This window comes from Danio rerio, chromosome 10 (genome assembly GCF_052040795.2).
Source record: "Danio rerio strain M-AB ecotype USA chromosome 10, GRCz13ab, whole genome shotgun sequence".
Lineage (NCBI taxonomy): Eukaryota > Metazoa > Chordata > Actinopteri > Cypriniformes > Danionidae > Danio > Danio rerio.
The window spans coordinates 31,230,222-31,257,500 of record NC_141030.1 but is presented as its reverse complement, the minus strand read 5'-3'; the positions used below and the strand labels follow the sequence as shown (position 1 = coordinate 31,257,500).

Below are 27,279 nucleotides of genomic sequence, written 5' to 3'. Positions count from 1 at the left end.
TTATTTAACAGTGCTATTGATTGCTTGATTGATTTATTATTTATCTTTAAGTGTTCCCGGCTTCAGCTGTGTACACCAAGGCCTGTTTAAAACAAAGGACAGTAAATAGGGTGCTAATGATATAGTTTTTAAATCGTTTAAGTTAAATAGGAAACAAATAATAGAGTGGATAGAGTTTATAACATCTACTAAAATGAAACTAACCAAATCTTTATCAAAAAATATATATTTTTATAATCCTTTCAAAGAATCTTTACGTATCTTGCTTAAATCCTTCATTTATTTTCCTTTGGCTTGGTTTCTATTTCAGTGGTCCCCACAGCGGAATGAGCCACCAACTATTTCAGCATATGTTTTACGCAGTGGATGCCCTTCCAACCACAACCCAGTATTGGAAAACATTTATACACACTCATTCACACTCAAACACTACCGCCAATTTAGTTTATTCAATTCACTAATAGCGCATGTCTTTAAAATGTGCAACATGCAAACTCCAGACATGAATGCTAACCACTAAGCAACCCTGCCGCCCCTTGCTTAACTTAAAAACATAAATATATATGAACACCAATATACTGTTATATATTTATAGTTATTATTAGGTAGCAATAATATCAGCCGCTAATCATATTTCATGATTCGATTGGTACTTGCTTATCTGGCCGATCTCATGAACCGATCGCAAGTGTTTGTTTATGATTTTACAAGCATAAGAAGATGCATGTGTGCACCCGTATGTTATACATCAGCAGTTATAACATGTGAGGAGGTAAATTATGTGTGATTGCTTAATAGGTGGGCGTGGCTCTGAGACTCCGCCTTCGGTCACACTTTATTTTGATGGTCTGTTTGTTGAATTTAGGTACATTGCATCTACATGCCAACTAATTCTCGTTAGATTATAAGTAGACTGTTAGGTTGGGGTTAGTGTAAGTTGACATGGAAATTTTCTTCTAGTCAGTTAAATGTCTGATGAAGGTGCAGTATCAACATATATTAGGCAGACAGTGTACTAATACTCAAATGGACCATAAAAATAAAGTGTTACTCTATGGCATTTTTTCTGGTTGATTTCCACTGCTCAGTTCTTTTGACCTCCACATAAGTGTAAAGAAACTCAACAAACAAACAAATAATATTTAACTAAACAATCAAATTATTATAAGTCAGGTTTCTCTCTTAAAATCAAGTTTATATTTTCAAAGTTTGCAAAAAAGGTCATGTGGGTGTAATGTTAGTACTCTTTTTCACACGCTAATGGATTTTTATTAAACATTTGTGATTCTTGTTGGAATATTCTCTATTTCATGCATGTTCAATAAAAAAGGTCAGGGGCCTCATGTACGAAGACTTGCGTTGAAATCATAATAACACATTGCGTACGCACAAAGCTGTAAATGTGCTGTAAAAAATTCAGATGTATGAAACACTGCGTACGCCGAATCACATGCATATTCTCTTGTACATCTGAATGAACGTGAAACTGAGCGCAACATGCACAAGCACAAAATCCCTCCCTGCCTCCTCCCTGTATGAATATGGTAATGACTCTACTTTGGCAAAACCCAACGAAAAGCAATGGCAAAAGCAAGCAAAAAGAGAAACTCTGAACATAATGTGAATTGGAGGTGCTGCTTTCGGAGGTAGACCGAAGATAAACGGTGTTATTTGCAAGTTTGTCCTCCGGAATTAATAAAAAAAGAAAAAAATTGAGTGGGAGAGTTTAGCTGACACGGTTAACACAGTTGGGTCTGAACATCGCACTGAGTGGATTAAAAACTAACACAACCCACTAACACAGGTTGATAGATACATTAACACCTAGCTAAGACTTGAGTGTAAGTTATTTTAATCATCAACAACTCACAAATATCCAACGTTTTGCATGTAGTTTATCATTCTGTAATAAAATGTTTTATACAAAAGTTTTTTCTTAGTAATGTATACATGTTACAATAATAATATATTACAGTATTAGATAGTAAATAGAAAATATTTTGGAGAAAACAATACCTATTTAATTTTTTTTTTTTTTTCAAATTTTGAATTCATTAACAAAAGTCAAACAAGTGCAGTGTACAATTGTAGCTCATATACAGTATGTTCAACTTTATTGTAATTGTTCAAATGGAGCTCTTCCTGTTGCAGCGCCTTTCTGCAGAATCTATAAATGTTGTCTTAGGTTTGGCCCGCTCTGCACAGTAAGTCCCTTTTTCTCCCCTCAGCTAGTTTTGGACAGCAGACGTATTACTTTGTGCTCAGCCCTGGCAACCAAATCCCATAATATGCGGGCAGGCCAGAATTGTGGCCCGGGTCGATGCGCTGTTAGAGCTGTGTGGTTTTGGACAAAGTTGACTGGAGTTTTCTTTGCCCTCTGGCTCTTTTTATTATGTTAGTCTTTGGGTTTCATTGACATGCAATTTGACCGACACTCTGCACAATGAATACTTTACATGTAAGTAAGATAAAGTACATTAAGGCCCTGTTTACACTAATGCGTTTTGCTACTGTTATGCTATCACGGTATTATGATATTTTAATCACTGCTCTAAAATATGTTCCTTTTAGATGTCTGGGTAAAAAAAAAAAAAAAAAAAAAAAAATATATATATATATATATATATATATATATATATATATATATATATATATATATATATATATATATATATTTAATTTGAAGAAACTTTAAAAAATATTTTTAGAAAAGTAGCTTTTGATGTGGAGGGTCCTTTTCTGCTGGAAATACGGTTGCTCTAAAAAACTTAATAAAATAGTCCCAAAAAAAAAAAAAACACACACACACACACACACACACACACAAATCTGTAGATATATCATAGGAAAGGTATAACAGAAAATTCTAGAGGTTTTAAAACTTTTACTTTTCCAAACTATGGTTAACCTTGAAGTGTAATGAATGTATATTTTTATTTGAATTTGAGGTATTAAAATCACCCGAAACTGATTAAATATGCTGTCTTTTGATGTATGGTTTGTTAATATTGCACAATTTTTGGCCAAGAATCAACTATTTAAAAATTTCTGGAACCTCAGGGTTCAAACAATATTTAAATATTAAGGAATTCACTTTACATTTGTCCAAATGAAGTACTTATTAATGCACATTACTAATTTAAAATAAAATTTTGATATATGTACAGTAGAAAATGTACGAAATATCTTTATAAAACATTATCTTATACTTTATATTTAAATTTTTGGCATAAAAGAAAATCTAATTATAAAAATATTGAACTGCACTGCCAAAAAATAAATAAACAATAAAAATACCCATGCAATATACTGTAAGAATGTTTTGTGTTCTGGGTCACATTAAAGGTTAAATTATTTAACCCCATGGAGTCACCAAAGGGGTATACGCATTTTAACAAATTTTTAGAAAAGTAGTTTTGAAAAATGTAAAGGGTCTATTTTTTGTCTATGTTCCTAACTACAACAAAACAGTATTTCTTTGTTAGATTAGTAAAATAGACTGGGAGCACATTTCCTTATCTGTGGCAAATGCGTCAGGAGAAAACCCTGCGAATTTCTGTGAATACTTTCCATGAAAAGCATACCTGCAAAAAAGCCTGAAATGTACCCTTTTAGACGACATGGTGGCTCAGTGGTTAGCGTTGTCACCTGACAGCATGAAGGTAGCTGGTTCGAGTCCCAACTGGGCCATTTGACATTTCTGTGTGGAGTTTGCATGTTCTGCCTGTATTTCCTCCGGGTGCTCAGGGTTCCCCCACAGTCCAAATACATGCAGTATAGGTGAATTGAATTAACCAAATTGGCCATATTGTATGTTCGTGAATAAGAGTGTATAGTTGCTTCTCAGTACTGGGTTGTAGCTGGAAGGGCATCTGTGTGTAAAACATATGCTGGAAAAGTTCATTCCGCTGTGGCGACCCCTGATTAATGAAGGGACTAAGGCAAAGGAAAATGAATGAATGAATAAATGAACAAATGATTGAATGACTGAATGACTGAATGAATGAATGAATGAATGTGCACTTTTTTTTTTTTTTTTGAAAAAAATGTGCTCTGGTTTAGTAATCCATATGGAAAGAACACAACGCAGAATTCTCCATCTGATCTCTTTATCCCACAAACAAACATTAGCATATAGCAAATAAACAACAACAAAATCAACTTTTCATTAAACTTCACTGTAAGTTAGTTTGTGTGTGTAGCATTTGAGACTGTCTTATACTTCTGGTTTAGGCCCGCGTCACTTTACACTCTTCTCCATTGTTGTTCTCGTCATCTGCCAGCAATTACACTCGTTTATCTCCCTTTCCTCTCTTTCATCTGATCACTAAAGACGCTCCAGCTGGGCTGCTGCAGCGGGCGGGAGGTGTGCGTGCGAAGCCTGGGCTGCGCAGCCCCGTTTCGTGTTAGGACAAATGAAGAGCGCAATCTGTGGAGAGGCTTTGGCAGTGGCCCCTGTGTCTGAAAGTCATTGGATGGTGGAATTGTTCCCTCATCTCGGTCTCTCCAGGGCGGTCTTATCTCCATCCAAGTCTCCTGCTTGCCTGGAGAGCAGAAATGAGCTCCACACGCAGACCTGTCACTGTTCATAAAGCCCACACCGCATTAAACCTGTTCTGCATTTCCAACGTCTGATAACTGATGACAAACGTTTGCCTAACCTCTTTAAAAGCTGCGCTTAATCTATCCCTAAGGATGCTGGGACAGGGTCTCCCAAAACTGTAGCAACTTTTTTTTTCCCATATAGTTTGCAGTCATAGTTGATGCTAAATTTAGTTTGACAAGAACAGGAATAAGGGTGTAAGGAAAGAAAGTATAGTCCTTGTTGTTCCCTGCATGTCAACTGTAGTCTATTTTTGGTGGGTAAAAATGTGGTGAAAAATGACTTGTGCTTCAGTGCTTCATGGCCTTGTTTAAATGACTAAGATAAATTGCCTGTTCTTTCTGTCACTGTATCTTTATCTTTTTTGTACATCTTTGTACATTTTGAAAGCAGCATATAAGTCATTTAATTCATTTTCTTTATTAATCAATATTTAAATAAGAAAATAGTTATGTGTAAAATTTGGTTTTGTTTTACTATTGTGCTGGGCTTGTATTGGTCTGTTTACACTCGTATATCTTTATTTACTACTGAAACGCAGGTTAAATGCATATTAAATGCAATCAAATCAAACTGTGGCAACAAATTTTCATTTAAAAGTAGCAGAGAAGACTACTTACATTAACTTGTACTTTAGTGCAAGTAAGAGAAAGTGAAAGTACACTTACTGGCCACTTTATTAGGTACACCTGCCCAACTGCTCGTTAAAGCAAATTTCTAATCAGCCAATTACATGGCACCAACTCCATGCATTTAGGCATGTAGACATGGTCAAGATGATCAGGCAGATCTGAAGGCAAAAGTGGCTACTAGCAAGGTGTACCTAATAAAGTGGCCGGTGAGTACCCAAAGTACACATTACTGGAAAAAAGCTACTCAAATACATCAATAATCAAGAAGTTGTAATTTATGGATTTAACTACAGAAGAGTCTAGGTTTAAATGGGAAAATTATTAAAACTCTTTGGTTAATTTTTGTGTGAGATGCTCATGGTCTAATCCGATTTAATGATCTATGCTAAGCTAAACTATAAGTGCTCTCAACAGACCCAGAAATCCGTTGAATTGATTAAAAAATGGTTAACTCAGCTGTAACTTTAGGGGAGTAGTAAAATTAGTCTTTTTTTCCCCCAAAAGTTGAGTGTTCCTTTAAATTTTTTTCATTTCATTTCAAATATTATTGCTATGCACATTAATGGAAAAATGAAGTTCATTATTATAATAGCATGGACCTGTGCCAAAATGTAATGCTCAAAATGGTGTTTTCTTTTCCTTTTGTCTCTCTTCCTTTCTTATATTTGCAGCACTGCTATCCTCAAAAGACTGAATCAAGCACTAAAAGCATTTGTGGAGGTTTTCCCTTGTTTGTGGTGCTCTCTCTCAGCGTCTGGCATCTGGTTAAGTGGTTAATTTGAGAGATTACGAGGGGCTGTGGGGATGTAGCTCAGGGGTGCCAGGGGATCAGCGGTGGGATGGCCGTTGTTCTGTTAGCATGCCCAGGGCAGGGCCTTGGGTGTCAAACTGGCACCCGGAGCTGTTGACTCCCAGAGCCGAGGATGTGGTTTCCTGCTGGTCCAGCGAGCCTGAGGCGCTTATACCCTCAAGCACAGAACATACTCTGTGCTACACAGCAAAATATGGGGACCCAAAACAACTCTATGGGTGTTAATTTCAACACTTTGAAATTGTCTCATGGGGTCCACTCAAAACAGAGTTAAATCAACACTTTCAAAAGGGTTGGCACATTGACACCGAAGTAAGGGTTAATTTTAACTCTGGGCAGAGTTAAATTTGTAACATATTTAACACCGCCTGGTAGTAAATTTTTTACTACAATATATTGTTATTTTATTCAACTCTCTTGAGTGTAAATATGGTAAAAAGGTAAAATAGACTGTAAATTACAAAAGAAAAAAACATTTTATTTAAAAACATTCACCACTTCAACAATTCATTCAGTTTTTAAAATGCAACAATGTCAAATATGCTTTAATTGTTTTATTAGTACAGACAGTATCAACAAAATATGTATGACCAGTGCTCAAAAAGGCTGTTTCAGTCCTCTGGTCCAAACTTGATGTTTCATCAGAGCAATTTGAAAGTTCAATATAGCGTCACTCATAGTTTTCTTCTGAACTCATAGTTTTCTTGTGAAATTACATTTTAAACAATTTAAGCAAATCTTTCACTTCGGGTGTTTCCTTGGTCCTCCATATCAAACACAGCAGTTTAAATGAAGGTATAAATGCTGTAAACTTGTGTGAAAACAAACTGGAGCTAGGAAATCTCATCAAGCATGTCCTGTGAATGAAGTGCTTCCCAGCCACAGGATGACCTTTTTATCCATGACGATGTACAGTAGTAGCTGCTGATCGCTCGTCTGGTGGTTCCTGATGCACGGATATAGGGTGATGCTCATCTAAGAACTCTTCAAGACTCCAGCATGACTAAGAAAAATGTTTGAAAACAAATTGCAATCAAATTCTATGATATATTTAAAAGAACATTTAAAGTAAATAAAACATTCAAGAAATCTAAACTCACCTTTTGAAAATCTACATGATGATCCACAACTTGACTCTCCCAGCTGGTTGAGGTGACAGGATATGGAAAAGTAGAAAAAACACATACATCACTGTTGGATCTCCAAAAACAATTAGGTTAACCACTATGACTAGAACTGGAAAAACAGGCAGCTGTCTGTCCAGAATCCTGAATTTAACACAACACTTGGAGCAAAATTTAGAGGAGCTTAAAATCTTTTATATCATTTAGTGATGCTGACTTCCCCAAAATATTGGCCACAGTGTAAAAAATATTCATAAACTTCATAAACAACAGTTTTCTGTAAGCGTGTGCGTGCGTGCGTGTGTGCATGTTTCTTTACCAGATTCAACTTGTTAGGCCCTTTCAGGTCCAGTATTGACGCCACCTTTACTGGAGTCTAGCAGATGTTTTAGGTCCAAATACTATCTAAAATATTAAGATAAACAGAAGAGGAAAAGTGCAAAGTAAAGAGCAAAACATTATTTAAGTAACAGTTCACCCACAATACAAAACTTATCACCTTCATGTCATTTGTTATTCTCTAATGCTCTAATACCCTCTCAGCTTATGTGAAACAAATACAGAACTTTATCAAACATACCTTCATTATTATCACCACATATGATCAAGAAGGTGTGCTTGGTCATTTCACCAACTCTGGAAATACACCATCCGTCTCTAATCAGCCACCGTCACAGGGTCTTGTGTTATTGTATAGAGAACTGTGGCTGTTAAAAAAACAACAACACATTAGTATCTAACACATATGCATAACCTTCAGATAAAAAAGAGAGATAAACATCACAAAGTATGCCTCACACATTTTCAGATATCTTTTGATTCAGATGTTGATTATTGATAATAAATCTACAAATCAAACCTGTATCATCATTAGGCTGCTCAAATATGAATCAGTTGATTAATTTTACAGACAGGTGGCTGTTTACAACGCACTAAATTGTCTTTAATAAAAAGGAACTGTTGTGTACAGTACATGCTAAGTTTAGCCTATAGTTTTAAGCACAATATCATGCGGGAGAAAAAGCTTGACTAAGATGTTCCTGACTACATAAATAGCCTAACTTACTAACGTCAGACATCCCGAGTTGGGAAAAGTCATTTTCGGGGGATACAGAGTTGATTTGCGGGAGGTAGCGGGAGAGATGAGAACCTGAAGAGCAATGGGATGAGTTGCGCGCGACGTACCTGAAGAGCGGTGGGGATGACTTGCGTGCGACGTACCTGAAGAGCTGGGAGGGATGCGGTGGAGAGGGGTGTGCAAAGTGTTTAATGACCGGGCGGGAGACGCGCGATTTCCGGGAGATTATCATTCATTTGCGGGCATCTACCTGGGCATCTGGGAGTCTCTGTGCATTTGCGGGATAACGTTAACGTTAGTCCCGCAACTTCCGGGAGACTTCTATAACCTTAAATGTCTGAGAAAGTGCAAACGCGGTCATTTAAAGACATTAATGTTAACATTCCGACTTTAATGGTTGTCAACACTTAATATAATTCTAGCGTACGTTATCACGCGAGTCTATGGACTAACGGTATATGGAAGGCCACGAATGAACCAGTTTAAAAGGGCCGCGGTGTTTAAAATAACTAAATTAACGTACACGAATAACAAACAATCATATGTTTTAGTCAGGAAGCCTTTTACAAGTAAGCATATGTTCATTTTCTCACCAGATATGTTTTAGAAACTCTCCAGAGCGTATGGAAACCGTCCTGTGTTGCCATTAGCATCCGGGCAGAGTAGGCTAGGCTGCTCCGGGGATTCCCTCGCTAGTTTGCTTCGAATTAAAGGAGAAGTGTCGATTTTATTTTACAGATGGGTAACAACGCACAAAATGGCATTAAGCCTGACAGAAATGTGTTGAACATGTACATTTGATGTTTTTATGCACTATGTATGAGCATATATAAAAACATTCTTGAAAAGAAGTCAATAGTAATGCAGTTAAGCTAGATACACAAACGACCATGAATGAACCGCAGAAGATTAAAATTGTCACTCCATTCTAAATTTATTAACTTATTAAATATGTTTACAACTGTATTTCCTTAAAGAAAGTCAGTAAAATACCAACATTTAGGTAGTTTGACTCACCAGTTGCTGTTCTAAACCTCAGATGGAAAATGGCGTCTGGAAAATTCTTCAGTGACTGGGGCTGCATGAATTCCCGAATGTTGGAAATAACACCACCAAGTGTTGAAAAGATAACTCCTTGATTTCGCACTGAATAAAATCAATTCTAACTCTTATTATATTCATTTATCAAAATCTAACTCTTTAACGTCAACACTTTACTCCGAAATGCTTCAACACCGAGAATTTAACTCAGATGAATTTGCTGTGTATATGTGTGTATTGCTGCGCGTTTGTGTCAGTGTGTGTTTTTGCAAGAGTGAGTGAACAGAGTGCTTTCTTCTAGTCTACATGAAGCTGTCTAGAGAGAAGAAATAGGATCTGAATGGCCTGTTTTCACCTGGTATTAACATGTTTTCAGTGATTATCAGTGGTCATCTGAGTTTCATTACTGTTTCCTCATGGTATTAAAGGAATAGTTTACCCAAAAGCTAAAATCGACTCACTATTGAGTTTATTTATTCTACTAAACACAAAACAAGATATTTTGAAAAAAAAAAAACAAAAAAAAAACCTGTAACCATTCACTTCCATTGTAAAAGAAAATACTCAGAAGTCAATGTCTACAGGTTTTTGGCTTTCTTCGAAAGACACATTTAAAATGTTTTAGACATTGTTTACTACTGTATTTAACAACATCTAAAAAAGACGCATCCTATTATCATGTATATGGAGACTTGAAAATATTATATTCAAATACAAATGAATAGTTCACCCAAAAAATTTTAATCTGCTCACTTTTTGATTGTTCAGAATCTGTTTCTTTATTCTGTTGAACACAAAACAAGATATTTTAAAGAATGCCAAAAACCAGTAACCATTGACTTTAATAGTAGGAAAAGCAAATACCATGGAAGTCAATGATAACCGGTTTTCGGCTTTCTTTTAACTATCCGCTTTTATGTTCAGCAGAAGTAAAAAAAAAAACAGCCTGAACAAGTGAAAAGTGAGTAAATTACAACACAATTTTAAGTTTTGGGTGTACTATTCTCTGAACATATTCAAAAGTATCACTTGTGACCATACGTCATTAACGATGTTCTTAAGTTTTTTTAAAGACAAAACATGATATTTTGAAGAAAGCCGAAAACCTGTAACCATTGACTTCCATAGTAGGAAAGCAAATACTATGGAAGTCAATGGTTACAGGTTTTTTCGAAAGATCTGCTTTTATGTTTAACAGAAAAACATAAATTTAAAACACATCTGAACAAGTAAATAGTGAGTAAATTTAGACAGAATTTTAAGTTTTGGGTAAACTGTCCCTTTAAGATGTTCAGAAGTATCTTTTATGACTATACGTCATTGAAGATGTTTTCGAAAGTAGACACATTTAAACTGTTTTTAACATCGATAACTGCTGTATTTAACAATATCCACAGTGCGAACAGTGCTTCCCTCTACATCACAGGTGTCAAACTCAGTTCCAAAAGGGCCGCAGCTCTGCACAGTTTAGGTCCAACCCTAATTAAACACACCTGATCAAACTAATTGAGTCCTTCAGGCTTGTTTGAAACCTACAAGTAAGTGTGTTGGAGCAGGGTTGGAATTAAACTGCAGGGCTTCGGCCCTCCAGGAATTGAGTTTGACACCCATGATGTACATGAAGCTGTCCAAATGCAAGTTCAGACTGCATGATTTTCAAAGTAGTCATGTCACAGATGTTTATCTATCTGACTATCTGGGCTAGTGTTTTGACGCTGCTTTGTTTACACTGGAAGATGGATCGGCGACAGAGGCTTTCACATTGCATTACTTTACAATAGGAAGAATCGCCCGACAACTTCGTCCAAAATAAATCTCACAGCCAAAAACACGTAGTATATCTTTTGTTATTAACTACATAACGAGAAAGAATCATTTAATAGGGTAAAAAATGTTTGAAGGGAATTAGCAATTTCTCCTCAACTTTTTTTTAAACTTTCTGTATAAAACGTCAAACAGACATGCGTGCTCCTGTCAAACCTCCACTAGTTTTTCTTCCATTTCTTGGGTCCAAATAAATCGAAAATGAGCACTTTTAACTTCTCACTCAACCTCCCGCTGGACAGCAGGTATACATACACAAGTGAATGCTGCTCTCCCATTGGCTGTAGGCGATCACCAATGTTATTTTCAGTCAAAACTCATTTCACACGGCATGATTTGAATCGCCGATAGCTCCAGATATTTAGCACACCAAATATCTCACTGGCATCGACAACTCATCGGTGATTCTCTCAGATCGCGTCTTTGATAGTTCATACTGTGTGACAACACGTGCACGAGCATCGATTTGCCTGTGATTTCAGGCATTTGTCTATGATTTCTCATAACCTGATCTCATAACCCATGACCTGAGTTAAAAACGGAGCTAAAATCATGCAGTCTGAACTCGGCATTAAGAGAAGGAATATGATTAGTCTGGCCTGTTTTACCTGGTATTAACATGTTTTTAGTAATTATCTGTGATCAGCTGAGATTCATTACTGTTTTCACTCAGTATTAAAGGAATAGTTCACCCAAAATTTAAAATCTACACACTTTTCGCTGGCTCAAAATCTGTTTGAACTTTTTTATTCTGTTGAACAAAAAACAAGACGTCTTGAAGAATGCTGAAAACCTGTAACCATAGACTTCCAAAGTTGGAAAAGCAAATACTATGGAAGTCAAAAGCTACTGGTTTTCGTTATTCTTTGAACGATCTACTTTTATGTTCAACAGAGGAAAGAAACAGGTTTATGAGGTACAACAGGTTTTGGATGAACTATTCCTTTAACATGTTCAGAAGTATCTCTTGTGACCATACGTCAAGATGTTTTCCAAAGTAGACACATTTAAAATATTTTAGACATTGATTACTACTATATTTAACATCATCCATAAAAGACGCATATTATTATCAGGTATATCTGAGTACTTTTTGAAAAAATTATATTCAAATACTGCTGAAATGACCCCAATCTTTATTGTCACACGATCCTGCAGAGATACTTTTAATCATTTGTTATCACTGCTGCTGAAAATAGTTGTGGTGCTTTCACTATTTTAAGATTACATGTCTATCCAGATACTACTTCTAGTTAATACCGCAATAGAGTATTACTGTTAAACAAAAACCTTCGATTTTTCCAACCTACATCCACGCCAGTAGTTGTCAGTAAAGATCTAATCGCAGCAAAACAATGTTAACATTTATTTGTGAACAATCAACACTTAATGTTATGTAAATGACCTATTTTATGCTTAACTAGGCTCTGTTTACCAATGTCTTATCAAAGCATGGAGTGTTTTTGCAGGCTTGCAGTGTTTCATAATGCCAAGAAAATGCCATACTATGACCTTTATAAAGTTATCTGAGCGATTTTGAGACATAAGCTTACTGCAGCTCCTCACAGCCTCTGATTTCAGATTTGCATTTTATACATTCCTAGCTGTTTAACAGGACAACAACAGCTGTTGACAGGGATAAAGATTATAATATTATGAACATGGTAACAAGATGATGAGCGCGTTCACCGTCTTTGTTCACAACAGGCACTTCTTGTATAATTATTTTGTCCTCGCTGTGTTTATTTCACTGTTTTAGTCTAAGGGGCCTCTGTGTCTCTTTCTAATGGGCACCAGAATATCTCTCTAATCTTATTTATTTACTGTGTTTCTCTGTCTTTTTGTGATTTGTCCACGGGGTGCACAGTCAAGTGAAGCGTGTGTGCGGACGTGCGTGCGTGTGTGTTGCTGTGGGTGGGATGTGAACATGCAGAGGCTCTGTCACAAAAATTTACAAAGGCAATGGGTCTCAATGAGCAACATAGGATGGATCAACAGCTACAGCCTCAGGGTTCATGTGTGTCCTAAATCTGCTGTTCATTTATTCTTGTTTGTCATTACATCTTGCAGTGATGACCCTAGAATACCTTTCCACATCTTATTTCTGCATTCTGGAAATAGATGAGACAAAAGAAACAGCAGCAACAGTTTGGCCTGTGGTTGTGCTGTGGCGTTCATCTCAGTTCAGTTTGGCTTAGGATTTGCTCTGATTAGGACACCGTTTTTGTTTTTATTTTAATGTGTCTTGGTATTTCAGGGGATAAAATGTCAGTAGAAGTATAATAATTTAAGTTATTTTAGACCTTGTAAGGTCTTTTTTTTTCTCCACAAAGTAAATATCTCATAAATCATACAGAATGGTGTATGTTAAAAATGTAAACATGCTGAATATTTTCTGTGAGTGTATGGTTTAGGGGTAGGGTTGGGGTTAGGGAACGAATTACACAATTTGTTCAGTATAAAATTATTAGTAAAGTCTATGGGAACATAAAAAAACATAAAAACGCAATGTGTGTGTGTGGATGTCTTGTATTTCTCACATTGTGGAGACAGTTTGAGACAGTAATCCATGCTTTTGTGACCACTCTGTTAGATTACTGTAACTATGGGGAGTAGCGGGTCAGCTGTTGCCTGTTTACATATGGTGCAAAATGCTGCAGCACACCTGTTAACTGATACTCATAAATATGAAATCTTTACCAACATTATAGCTTCGCTTCATTGGTTGCCAGTGCATTTTAGAATACAGTTTAAAATGAACTTCCTAATTGGTCTTACCTTACCTTATATCTCTGAGCTGATACACCCCTATAAGCCCTCTCGTTCTCTCAGGTCAGCTGATCAGCTGCTCCTTATTGTGCCAGAAATGACGCGTAAGCTAAGAGGGGACTGTGCTTTCACTGTCATAGGTCCAAGACTTTGGAATGACTTGCCTCTGCCTGTTAGCCAGGACTCTTCTTTGTTTTCATATAAATTAAAACTCATCTTATTCATTAGCCTTTGACAGCTGATTTTATTTATTGGTTATTTACCTTTTAAGTAGCAGTATTTTACCCTATATTTGATGTATTTTACATACTATTATGCTTATTTTGTTGTATTTCTGTATAGCACTTTGGCACACTTCTGTGTTTTTTAAAGTGCTTTATAAAAAAAGTCTGAACTCAGTTGAGAATGAAGTATTTTGAAACTGTATAAATGCAGTTTCATGTGAGGTTTGGTTTTTGGGGGAGGGATGGGGTGGAAGGATATACAGTTTGTACTATAGAAAAGTCTTGTCTAAAAGAAGTCCTCATAATGATAGCTGTACAAGTAAATATGTGTGTGTGTCTTTTGTAACCTTCAATTTGTTGTAAATAAATGTCAGTCATGTTTGATTGGCTTTTTTATGCTGTAGCAGTAGATTTGGCAGCTTGTGTGAGATTGCCATGGTTATCTGCCAACTTTAAATCATTCTGTTGATTCTAGTTGGCATGTGTTTAGCGCTGTTGGAAAAACATAATTATTACTTTGTGTGTACTTGTGTGTGTGTGTGTTAAAGACACAAACGTTTCTTTAGTTAAAAAAGATGTGTGAACTCAATATGCTCATAAAATATTTCAGCGAATGTTCTCAGTAACGAAAACCGAACTAAACAGAACTGATTGGATCATTTGTTTTGTAGGTCATGCAGGTTTTTCCTCTTCTATCATGATGTGTTGATTATGTTAGGACAGACGCATTCTAAATATATAATAATATGAAGTCATCTGCTAAATAGGTACGTTAATGTGTAAATATTAATGTCAATGTGATGATGTAAAATTTTTTGTGTTATTTTTTTCTAGAAAAACTAGTTGCTGAATCACAATGCTGATTGCTGGATTTCACTGTATCAGGAGATTAGACATTATCTGCTAGGCGTGCTCTCTAGAGCTTACAGAGGTCATGCAGTGTTTTCTTTTATCTTTTAGTAATACAAGTTTGATTTACTATGTTGGCATTATGTAGTTCTCTGCCCAATTCCCTCTGAGCATTTATTAAAGCTTATAGCTACAAAAATTTATGTATATACAGTTGAAGTCAGAATTATTGGCCCCCCTTTTAATTTATTATTATGTTTTTTTTTTATTTCCCAAATTATGTTTGACAGAGCAAGGACATTTTTAAAGTATGTTTGATAATATTTTTTTCGTCTAGAGAAAGTCTTTTTTGTTTATTTCGGGTAGAATAAAATCAGTTTTTACTTAAAAAAAACCTTTTAAGGTCAAAATTATTTGCCCCTTTAGGCAAAATTTTTGATAGTCTACAGAACAAACCATTATTGTACAATAACTTGCCTAATTACCCTAACATGCCTAGTTAACATAATTAACCTAGTTCAGCCTTTAAATGTCACTTTAAGCTGTATAGAAGTTTCTTGAAAAATATCTAGTCAAATATTATTGTAACGTTGGGGAGTGACACATACATCTGGAGTTTATATCCAAAGCAGGTTTATTCTTAGTCAGGCAAGCAATGGTCAATACGGGTGCAAACAGTTGTGTGAGAACAATCCAGAATCGTGATCGAAGTAACATGCAAGAGGTCATAAGGCAGGCGGCAGACTAAGACAGGGAGGTTAACAAGACTAAGATTGGTACACAGGATAACAAGACTAGGAAACGCGTTGGTAGTGCTACTTACAGTAAACAAGACTCGGCAAACTGAATGGGTGAGTGTGTGGCTTAAATAGTGTGTGCAATCAGTCTCTGACAATGCTCAGGTGGTGTGAATGTAATCAGTTTAGATAAGGAAGCATGTGTATCTGGGCGAAATGCATGTATGAATATGTAGTCCAGAAATGGCGGAATTGTAGTCCATGAGTTATTGTGAGAGAGATCCAGCAATCTATGGAGTAGTGATCGCTGGTGATTGTGAAAATTGTTTACCGTCATCATGGCAAAGATAAAATAAATCAGTTATTAGAAATGAGTCATTAAAACTATTATGTTTAGAAATGTGTTGAAAAAAATCTCTCCGTTAAAAATAAATTGAAAAAAATAACATGAAACTAATAATTCTGACTTCAATTTTAAATATAAAATATATATTATAACACTGATTATTAACTGATTATGACATATCGTAGTATTCAACAATTTGGTTGTGGTATAATTTAACAAGCATCACAGGTCAAAGATATATTATTGTTTTTATATTAATGAATATATTATGTTACATTTAAGCAAAAGTACAATTACGGTTTACAGTGGGATTCAAAAATCTAAAAACCCTAGTAAATACCTTTGTAATTATATTGTTATTTGTTTATCCTGCTTAAAAATAATCCATCTAAACTGCACAGCTGATCCCTTGACAAACTCTAGTTCAAATTAGATAAAAAAATGGTAACAAAACAGAACAACACACAGATACAGTGATCTAGCCATTGTGCTTTTTGCTGGTTACATTACATCATACACATTTATTTAGCAAATGACCTCATTTTAATATATGTGCAAGTCTGATGATCATTTTTTTCCAGTGTGATTTGAAAGTGTTTGAAAAAGAAATAGTAATTTTTTAGGAGGTAATTTGACATTTGGGGAAAAAGAAAGGAAATTTCTCCACAGAGATAAATGACAGGCCCCGGTACACTTCAAACAGAATCTAAAAACAAACTGAAATGAAGTCATTTTAAACAAAACCAAGCCAAATGAAGTTCATTTTGAGTTTGAAAATCGGTTTGAAACAACTTACCCAGGCAAACTTTTTGGGAGTTTGTTTGGGCTCATAAACTCCTATTGGTACTATAAGCCACTATTGGCCTGTGGCTATTACCCAATCAGTGAGTGTGTTCTGGAACTCTGCCTTGATGTGCTATTGATTTGTATCCTATATCGTTCACATTACCAACATAAACACTGTTGATTACCAAGTAGCAAAGCTGGTGCAGATACTGTATATCCACACCATTATGATTGCTCATGGAGAATTTATTCAATGGGCACATCAGCAGAACCATTCAGTGTCTGTCTAGATAAAGTAGGGAACAGACAGAAGGAAAGTGTGTGAGTCTTTTCAGTCAAAAATGGAAAACAGCATTTTTGTGACTAAAAATTCATAAATCTAATAAAATGCATTATAAAAATATTAAAACCCCTGCTGCTGTTGTTACCGTGTAAACACTCCATTGAATCATTAAGTTATTGCTCAAGTGTTTGCTAATGTTTCATCAACAAATAGAGGATTTACTTCAAACAAACAGCAAAGATGCAGCATACACACACAGCAAATGATACATACACACCAATGCTGAGCCATTGTCACTTCCTTAGAGGTACTAATGACTCACAACATGACAGCATCAAATACAGATTTATCATATGCAATACAGTGTTTTTCATAATTTTTTGGTGGAGGTGTACGTGCAGATCTTTTTGAAAATGTTTTTTGAAATGCAAGGGAAAAACCTCAATTTTTGATTACATCACTAAAAATGTGGATATGTATTAACATACTTGATTAGTGCCCTAGAAAGTTTCTTAGGCCCTGTCCACAGAAGAGGGGTATTTTCAAAACCAGACTTTATTTTACACGGTTTCACTGTTTATCCATGAGAAAGTAGAATATCAGTCGCTGAAATCAAAACTTTCTGAAAACTCAAGAAGGTCAGGTTGAAAATATTATGGAACTCCTAGTACTGTATAGTGGGATTGCATGGACACTACAACCTATACTTTCGCCTCATGATGTCAGCGTGCGCAGCATTTTCTCCTTTCTGATTGGCCAACGTGGCTGGGTGACCAATTCCGCACATTCATTTATACATTATCTGTTTGGCTTAGTCTCTTTATTAATCTGGGGTCACCACAGTGGAATGAACCACCAACTTATCCAGCACATGTTTTAGGCAGAGGATGCCCTTCCAGCTGCATCCCATCACTGGGAAACACCCATACACTCTTATTTACACACATACACTGCGGAAAATTGAGCTTACCCAATTCACCCATAGCTCATGTCTTTGGACTGAGGGGGGAAACTGGAGCACCCTGAGGAAACCCACTTGAACATGAGGAGAACATGCAAACTCCACACAGAAATGCCAACTGACCCAGCCGAGGCTCAAACCAGCGACCTTCTTGCTGTGAGGCGACAGCACTACCCACTGTGCGACAACGCCGCCCCCAATTTTGCACATTCACGGCAAAAGCATTGTGTATTCTCCGTTGTTCGCACCATGGGACAGTTATCTGCCTTTGTTCTCATGTTTGCATTGACTTGCATCCAACCTACTCGTGAAAATACTTATTTTCTCCATTTGGTCTGAAATGAGCATAAAAGTGTCATTATCAGCGCCTGTTGGTTTGGCGTGCCCTTAACATGCATCACAGTGTGTTTTAGTGTTTTCAAGTAGACAGAGATTTTAAAAACGAAAGCTGGGAAAACTCATGTGGAAATGACATTCATTTGACATTTACATGTCTATGTATCCAAATTAGATTTTGAATTACAGATTTTCATCCAGATCTTTATTTCCATCAATATTGTATGATTAAAGCGATACATCAGTGGTAACTGTCTGCAAATGGAGAGACAGTCAGATAGGAGATGAGACATTGTGAAAGTGTGATGTGAATCAGAGGAAAAAGAAAACACATCGACTGAAAAAGAAGCACAGCAGCAGATTTACAGAAGCACAGCAGTAAAGTAACTCAATGAATCATCCCAGACTTTTAGTCTTATACATTTTTTTTTTCGAGGATAGTCAAGCTGTCATAAAGTCGTAAAGGACAGAAAACAGATTGTGGGACGCATAGAGAGAAAGAGAGAGAGGCAGTGAAAGAAGCTGGATATCCTCTGGCTCTCTGGCATGTGCCATCGCCGATGAACACAAGCTGAAGCTTATTTGAAGAGCTGGGCTGACTTTCTGCCAAGAGAACCAGAAAGAGAGAGAAAGAGAGAGAGAATGCAAAGCGAGAGGGAGGGAGAGTGAGGTAGAGAACGAGACTGAAAGACGCATAAGCAGACAGAGGGATTGAGCTCTGCTGGAGAAGACCGTCTGCATTCAGATCTCCATCTTCTGGCGTTGTGCACTGACACCGGACCTCTCACCCTGTCTGACCTGTCCTGACCTGTCCCGCTACCCGCAGGCGCACTACACGCTCCGGGCCGATAGACGACACCATGATTAAGTCCAGCTGGTTCTATGTCAAGTTCAAATATAACGAGAAGGTGAGTCACTATAGTGTCTCTTTTCCTCTTGAACTTCGGTCTTCGGTTTGGTGTTGAATCCGGTTCTGTCGGTAATCTTAAACCTGCCATTGATCAGTTGATAACCTGATGGTGGGATATGGATAGCTATATATGTGTGCGTGATGGTCTGAAATCCTTCTCATGCATTTTGAAATAGTCATGCCGGCATTTTGAAGCATTGCATATTTAATCAAGCTTGACTTTGCCATCGAGGGCCACGGTTTAAATTTTCATTCGAAGACATTTCACGGTTTCTTTAGAGCGGATGTTGTGAATTCCATGTGCCCAGTGTGGGGAATACATGAACAAGCTGGTTTGACATTATTAATATTTGTGTTATCTGATAGAAAACTGACAAATTGTGGCAGTCACGGTGATGTGTATGTATACATGTGTGTCTGAATGAGGTCATGGCCCCGTCTTGTCCTGTCAGCGACGTTAAATTTTAATGCAGAGTGATATTCTATTCTTTAGAGAGGGAGATAGAAAGGGAGAGATGTGAATAATAAGACGTGTTGTTTGGGTGTCTTGTCAGATATCCAAATGGTTGGTGTGAAATACATCCATCTATCGGTCAGTTTTGTTGTGGGGTTGTATCATAAGGTCGCACAATTGCGAGATTGCAAAACCTTATCATAGGTCACATGTCCACTGTGAAATATGAACTCCATCCTGTTAGCCACAGACCTGATGCATTACACTGTGCAGAAGGGCAGACAGGGGATGACTGCTAGTGGTTAAAGAGCTCAGATGTTACACAAACGCTTGCTGCTTCAATTCCTTTGGGGGCAACCCAGAAGATGAAGAACTAGGACAGGAAGTCACTCCTCTTTCTGATTGTTCTGGGAGGTATATTTCTGCTCTTTATTTCCTGTAAATAGGAAATTTAATAGGAATTAGGAATAAATAGGAATTTAATTTAGTAATTTTTTTGTTTATTTGCGAGTATGTTAATGAGTGAGAAAGTAATGATCTGTACTTGGGATGAGCTGTATTTTCTGGCATCGATAATTAATTATTGGATAAGAATTGTACTTTTAGTTTTTGGCCAAAAAGAGAACATTGACCAAAAATATAAATGTAACGGCAGACGCTAGAGGCCATGGTCTTTAGCCTTCTTGTTAAAGCAACCAACTTCTCCTATGCAAAGAATCACCAGTTTAATCCCAGCTCAGACCAGGTTTGTTGCAGTTGGTCCAGTGGGTAACAATTGGGGGCTCGTCCGGGATGGGAGTAAGGTTTAGGGGATAGAGTGTAACAGAGGCTAGCTAGCGAAAGGCTATGAAGATAAACCTCACTCCTTTGACCTCAAAAGGTGCTTTACAATAGCAACAGACTCTAGAGGCCATCTTTAGCCACCTTGTCAGAGCAACTGGCTCACATGCAAAGAATCACTGGTTCAATCCCAGCTCAGACCAGGTTGGGTGCAGTAGAAACGGTGGATAACACTTGAGGGCTCGTCCGGGATGGGAGTGAGGTTTAGGGGGGTGAGTGTAATGGAGGCCAACTAGTGATGTGCTATGCAGGTAAACATCACTCCTCTGACCTCAAAAGGTGCTCTAGCGACAGATGCTAGAGACCATGGTCGGTAGCCTCCTTGTTAGAGCAACTGATTTACATCCAAAGAATCAAATTCAGCTCAGACCAGGTTGGGTGCAGTAGAACCCCGATGGGTGACATAAATGACCAGAAGAGTTTGCTGGTTTCACTCTCACTCGCAATAGTCATTGTTTGATGTGAAGCAGCTTTCACACCAGACACAGAAAGCACTGCAATATGAAACCTACTCTTTTGAATGGCTTGTGCTGTGTTAGGGAAGGTTTGTTGCTGTCTTGACCAAATTGCAAGAGTAGCGGAGCACACCATCAAGTAGCTTGCATGTGCAACAATCAAAGTTCAACATAACTTAATATTCTAATTTGTGGATATTTTGATCATGTACCCATGAGTAACAAATGCTCCCCAGAAAAGACAGCACATTTCTATTAAGTAAATTTGTTTCTGCAGCTTGCAATACCACTACTTTGCTGTCATTGCAATGCTGGTAAAATTACGCCTCTCAACTCATCAATAAAATGTGGTTATTTATTGGCTTATGTTTTTTTTAACACATCAGTATAATTTATGTAATTAAATTCAGTTTTTAAAAGTCTTACAAAATTACTTCATACTATTCAATAAAATAACACAAAATTATTACAAAGCATATCTGGTTTCGGTTTTCAGCCAAAAGCATCCAGAATTTTTAAGTTGAGATAGAATTTGAGTCTCAGTGCATCCCAAATTCCAAAATGTTTCTGTTAATCCATACGTTGGAATGATATATGAACTTTTTCATATTGATGTGAATAATATGTTTTTGTTGTTATAACACTGTAAAAGAGTTTTTTTTATTTTATTTTAGAATTATAAATATAATTTTGTTCTTCTGTTCTGCTATTTACTACAATTTGACTTGAAGGATAAAAAATATATTTAAGTATTTTATTTATCATTTTGTTCAACATTTGTTCAAATTTATTTCTTTAGTTCTGCTATTTACGTAAATGTTCTCTTATTTGATTGACAACGTGATCTAAACACGGTGATCTGAATTAATTCCACTTAGCTACAATTAGACAATGAATAAAAAAATATGACTCAAGCCTGTAAATACTAAATCTATAGTAAGTAATTCTTGTCTGTCAGAGGGAAATACTGTAAATGTGCTGTCCATTTTATCTGATAGTGTCATTCCCATATTGCTCTGTTCAAGACCCTGTCATTCACCCAGGCTTCAGCAGTTCTTGTCTTTTCTCTTCTCCTCTCATTCTAATGCCCAAGTGTCCTCCTGTGACATGTGAACTGCTATAATTTAACACGGCACCTACCAGTACTCATAACTCAGTGTGTGTGCGAGTGCTAGACAGACAGGCAGAAATGAGGTTCAGACTCTGGACAGGAGAGCAGATGACAGTCTGACTGCGCTGCTCCCTGGTGTGTGAAAGTAGAGATTGAGAGAACGCTTTTGATTCAGGCCATGAAACGAGCGCCAGGGTGAGGAGTAAAAATATTCACTTCACACCTGATTAACAGAGCAGTGCATGAGGACTGAGAGAGATGAACTGAGAAATGTGGCTAGCAGAGCGCTCAACTACTAATTGAGCAGAGATGTGAGGGTTCAGAGTGTTAGAGGGAGCTCATATTGAACTGTCATTTCAGGACGAAATTCTCTTTCTTTCAGATTAAAAAATAAAAAACATTCATGAACTGTTCAGTTCAAATAATAATAATTATTTATTTTGTAATTTAGTCAAGGAAGTAGTATTCAATTTCTCCTTTCAGTTTAGTCCAATTTGTATTTGTATTCACTTATCGAAAAAAATAAAATTGAATAAAATCATGGATTTTTTTATTTACTCATTTTAAAACTAAAATAAAAACTGATGGTGTGCAATTCGGTGGCACAGTAGTTAGTGCTGTTGCCTCACAGCAAGAAGGTCTATGGTTCAAGCCTCGGCTGGGTCAGTTGGCTTTTTTGTGTGGAGTTTGCATGTTCTTCCAGCGTTCGCGTGGGTTTTCTCCGGGTGCTCTGGTTTCAACCACTGTCCAAAGACATGCGGTACAGGTGAATTGGGTAGGCTAAAATTTTACCTAGTGTATGTGTGTGAATGAGTGTGTATGGATGTTCCCCAGAGATGGGTTGCAGCTGGAAGGGCATCTGCTGCGTAAAACATATGCTGGATAAGTTGTAGGTTCATTCCGCTCTGGCGACTCCAGATTAATAAAGGGACTAAGCTGACAAGAAAATGAATGAATGAAAAACTGATGGTGACATTCAAAACTGTCAGTCTGTTAAAACTCAGCACACCTAAAGAAACAATAGGTGCATGGGAAAAAAATGACATCCAATCAATTTTTAAGTAAGTATTGATGGTGTATGGGATTGTTTGTTTTCCATTCAATATCAAAACCATAAAAGAGCCTTACATCTCCAATTCTACTGCAATGTAGGTTTGCTATAAAAATCAGAATTGCACACTCAGAATTGCCTTAATATAATCCAAAATAAAGGGTGCTTATAAGAAGGTATCTGGTGCATATGAAGAGGAGAAAGTGTGTCACCTGTGTCACACAGTAGTAAATGTTGCATGCACTGCAAAAAGAAAAAAAAAATGTCTTCCTTTCTAAAGTTTGTTTTCCAATAAATACATCTAAACATCCATATATCAAGTTACATTTAAATGAAAGATCTTCATTGCATGACTATTAATAACAATGCGAATTCAATCCTGCTCACAGAAATTACACAGTTGGCACCATCCTGCTCCAACGCAGAGGCCTAAAAGTTTCCAGCAACCCTGAAGATCTTAATTATCTTAGAGTTAATCTACCTGAAAGTGGTCCTTCCCACAGCAGGATTGCACCTCATCTCCTACAAATATATAGCAGCTCTGCTTGGCTCTTTCACCGCTGTCGAGATCAAAGACGTTTGAATAATGGAAAGCATCCAAGCGTTGTTCTAAAAGCAGAGTAACTCTAGAGCCGCAGTTCAGCCCTGTTGACCAGAAGGCCACTGATTTACCCCCTTCTGACATGTGTGGGCTATAGAGAATGTCAAAGAGAGGACTGGAACAATCCGCCTTCTTTTTAAACAAGTATAAAAACAAACAGGGAAAATAAGATATTGTGTATTTCTCATGGGCTGTGCACAGCGGTGTGTTTTGCTTTAATTGCATCAGAATGCTTTTGTTGTTTTAGTTGCGGACTGGAAAATGGAGAATTGTAAACGGCTCTCACGGAGAAGCATGCAGAGATAATTTTAGTGATTATGGGCTGCTTTTATTCTAGCCCAGCTCTGCGAACAGTTCATTGCTCTGCTGTTGATGGAAGCCGTGTTTGGCTGGTTTAATCCAGATGGGTGGTCTGCTTCTAATGGTTATGCTTTCTGTCCGGGTGGTGGCTTGCTTATAGGCCACACCCTGTGCTTCTGAAAATGTTATTTGATTTGAGTGGTAAAAATGAATACATTAAATAGATTTTTGGTTTTATTTGCTCTTTGTAATGTATCAGTTTAGAGTGATAATAACAATACAGATTAATTGAGTTTGCTTTGGATTTATGACATTGATTGAACCACAAAACCAATCATAATGTTTAATTGGATTTGGCGGGGATACAGCAATTTGAAAATCTAGAATCAGAGGGTTTAATTACCTTGAAGTTGTCCAAATGAAGCTTCCAGCAATGCATATTACTAATTAAGCATTTACTAAAAAGCATTTGATATAAACTGTTAGGCTTTGTCACAGTTTTACAGTTATTTACTGCAAAAACGCCCAGTAAAATACCATATACATTGTTTACAGTTCATTACTGTGAAATGCACTACATTGTGGATCATTTAAAATAATGTACAGTAACTTTCTGCATTTTAGGAATTGGTCACACTTTATTTTGATGGTTGGTTTGTTGAATTTAAGTTACATTGCCTCTGCATGCCAACTAATTCTCATCAGATTATAAGTAGACTGTTAGGTTGGGGTTAGGGTTTGTGTAAGCTGACATGTACTTGCAAGTTTCTTATAGTCAGTAAATGTCTGTTGAAGGTGCAGTATCAACAGATATTAAGCAGACAGCCTACTAATACTCTAATGAACTATCAAAATAAAGTTACCTAGGAATTTGCGGTATTCTACTGTAATTAACGTAATCAAGAACTGCTACTGTAGCTGAAGACAAAAATGATTAGTTAACATCTTGTATCACAAAAAGTATTTAAAATAGATTGATGAATTAAATTATTTTTGTAAACCATAAAAATACTGTTGTACATCATCTCTGCACTTGCTTTTTTCAATCCAATAGTAAAAACTAAAAATATATTAAGGGTTTGTACTGCTATTGTAAAATGTAAATACATTGCAATAAAAGTGCTGTAAAATTGTCATACTATAAATTTTAAATGTGTTAAAGGACATTTTACCATACAAAGTTGCGGTGTGCTTATTTTACTGTAAAAATAAATTGCGGTAGGACCATTCTATTGTAAAACACAGTTACAGATAAGTTACTGTAAAGAGGCAGTTGCGCTAACTTGCTGGTAACAATGGTAAGTTACTGCAAAAATACAGTATAATCTCTAACTCTATTTACAGTAGAAAATTTACAAAGTGCATTCATGGAACTAATTATTATTTTCTTAATATATTGAATTAATATTTAAATTTTAATATTTAGCATAAAAAGAAAAATCTATCATTTTGACACATTTAATGCAATTACAATGTATTTTTGTGATCTAACATCACATTTAATAATAATTTCATCTATTGGTTTGACCATCCATAGAAGTTTTCCCTTTATTAAGTTTATAATAGTTGCTGGTAAATTTTTAGGAATCTTCCCAGGTGAGAGAGTATGTTTTGCCTCGTTTCCACTGACTGGTACCGTACGGTACGGCTTGCGTTTCCTCTACCAAGGGTACTCTTTTAGTGGGTGTGGTGTATGACAGAAAGTTTCAGTCAACATCGTTTTTGCTTGAGAAAATGTCTACAGTAAAGCTGTATGGGTCACTTACATATCATATGAGAAGCACTTCTCACAAAACAGATGCTTTATACACATAAATACTTCTGTATAAATGTTTACTAACTTTTCTATGAACAGGATTTGATTCTAACTGCAGCTCAATGACAGTGTGAAATACTACTGTAACACCTGTAATTATATTAAATAAATAAATAAATAAATGCAAGATATATGAACACATACAGAATCTGATAAAATCTGATTATTTGTGTCCACCTAAGCGTACTCAGTGTCAAGCGTATTATACATGTCAAATTTAGTTGCTGTATTTCACCACCATGGAAAAGTAGCAGAGCGAGAAACTTTCTATTTATGTGTCATGTACTAATAGTGTTTGTTTTAGTTTACAGTGCCTTATAGCACTTTTCTACAATATAATGTAATACTATGCACACTTTTTTGGAGAAGAAAGTACATATTTTTCAGAAATCCTTCCTGCAGCTGACAAAACATAATCTTTATCTGGCACCCGCTGGCCCCTGGCTATCTTTATTTTTGAGCTCTTTTTGTTCTATCAGTAATGTGTTTACGTTGAAGATTGCATTCTCTAACTCTAGGAAAGTTGGTGTCAGATGAAGAGATGAAGGGAGAGTTGAACAGAGAGAGAGAGAGAGTTTGTATCAAAGAGAAGCAGCCATCTGTGTGAGTGAGCAGCAAACAGCTGGTGGAGGGGATGCAAGATGTCTGTACCAAGACTGACAAGATGGGGGATGACAGGAAACAGATTTCCTCCCGCTTTTTTTCCCACTCTCTGAGCATGGCAAGCGGGCAGCCTGTGTGCTGTGATGCTTCCTCAGCCTCCAGATGCTGCTGTCCTCCAGTGTGTGTGTGTGTGTGTGTATCTCAGAAATATGACACATTTTCACCCACCCATGCATGGAAAACACACACTCATTTACAAATATAGTCATGTTTCATGTTCATGTCTTCAGAATGTGTGTGTTTTTTTGTTTATTTTACAGTAGATTTCACAGTTGTTCTTGACACCATGTGTTCTCTGCTGTTTTTTTCCACTTTTTTGCCTTGTTTCAGAATTTGTAGACATTCGTTTCAAATTTCAGACACATTGTTTCGAATATCATGTCTGAAAATGATCAATTTGACCCAGAAGTCGCTTGCTATATATCTGAATTAAGGTTTCTTTCGTAGCAAAATTCACGTTTTGTTGTAATTTAAAATGAACAATCTAAATATACCTGTTTACACACACACAATTTGTTTGTTGTATGTGTAAATTTGAGTGTTGTAGTGTGATTTTCCTTGATTAGTCCAACATTTTTAGTCCACCAAATCTACTTCACTTTTTCATTTCTCCCAAAAGTTGAATGATTAATACTTTTTTGGAACAGTTTGCCTGAATCATTTAAAAGGACTCG

The 27,279-nt window shown here is 36.5% G+C and overlaps 1 protein-coding gene and 1 long non-coding RNA gene across 29 annotated transcripts in view; one reads left to right on the top strand and one right to left on the bottom strand.

The window, feature by feature from the left end:
• Window positions 1-27,279, top strand: part of auts2a (activator of transcription and developmental regulator AUTS2 a) — a 760,542-nt gene that overhangs the window by 357,715 nt on the left and 375,548 nt on the right. For 2 of the 28 annotated variants that reach the window (XM_087270839.1, XM_087270837.1), the window contains exon 1: window positions 18,948-19,312. The exons of 22 other annotated variants lie outside the window; for them this stretch is intronic. In XM_087270839.1, coding sequence (XP_087126965.1) covers window positions 19,265-19,312 — 48 coding nt within the window. In that variant the 5' untranslated portion in view covers window positions 18,948-19,264. Of the gene's footprint in view, window positions 1-18,904; window positions 19,313-27,279 lie in introns of those variants that run through there. 4 more of the 28 variants (XM_087270834.1, XM_087270836.1, XM_087270838.1 and 1 more) reach the window with 4 other exon arrangements.
• LOC147842103 (uncharacterized) lies at window positions 6,504-9,304 on the bottom strand. The gene is made up of 6 exons (XR_015501260.1): window positions 9,266-9,304; window positions 8,842-8,948; window positions 7,751-7,877; window positions 7,490-7,575; window positions 7,147-7,189; window positions 6,504-7,049 (listed from the first exon to the last, which is right to left on the bottom strand). It is a non-coding gene; the product is annotated as an uncharacterized LOC147842103 (long non-coding RNA).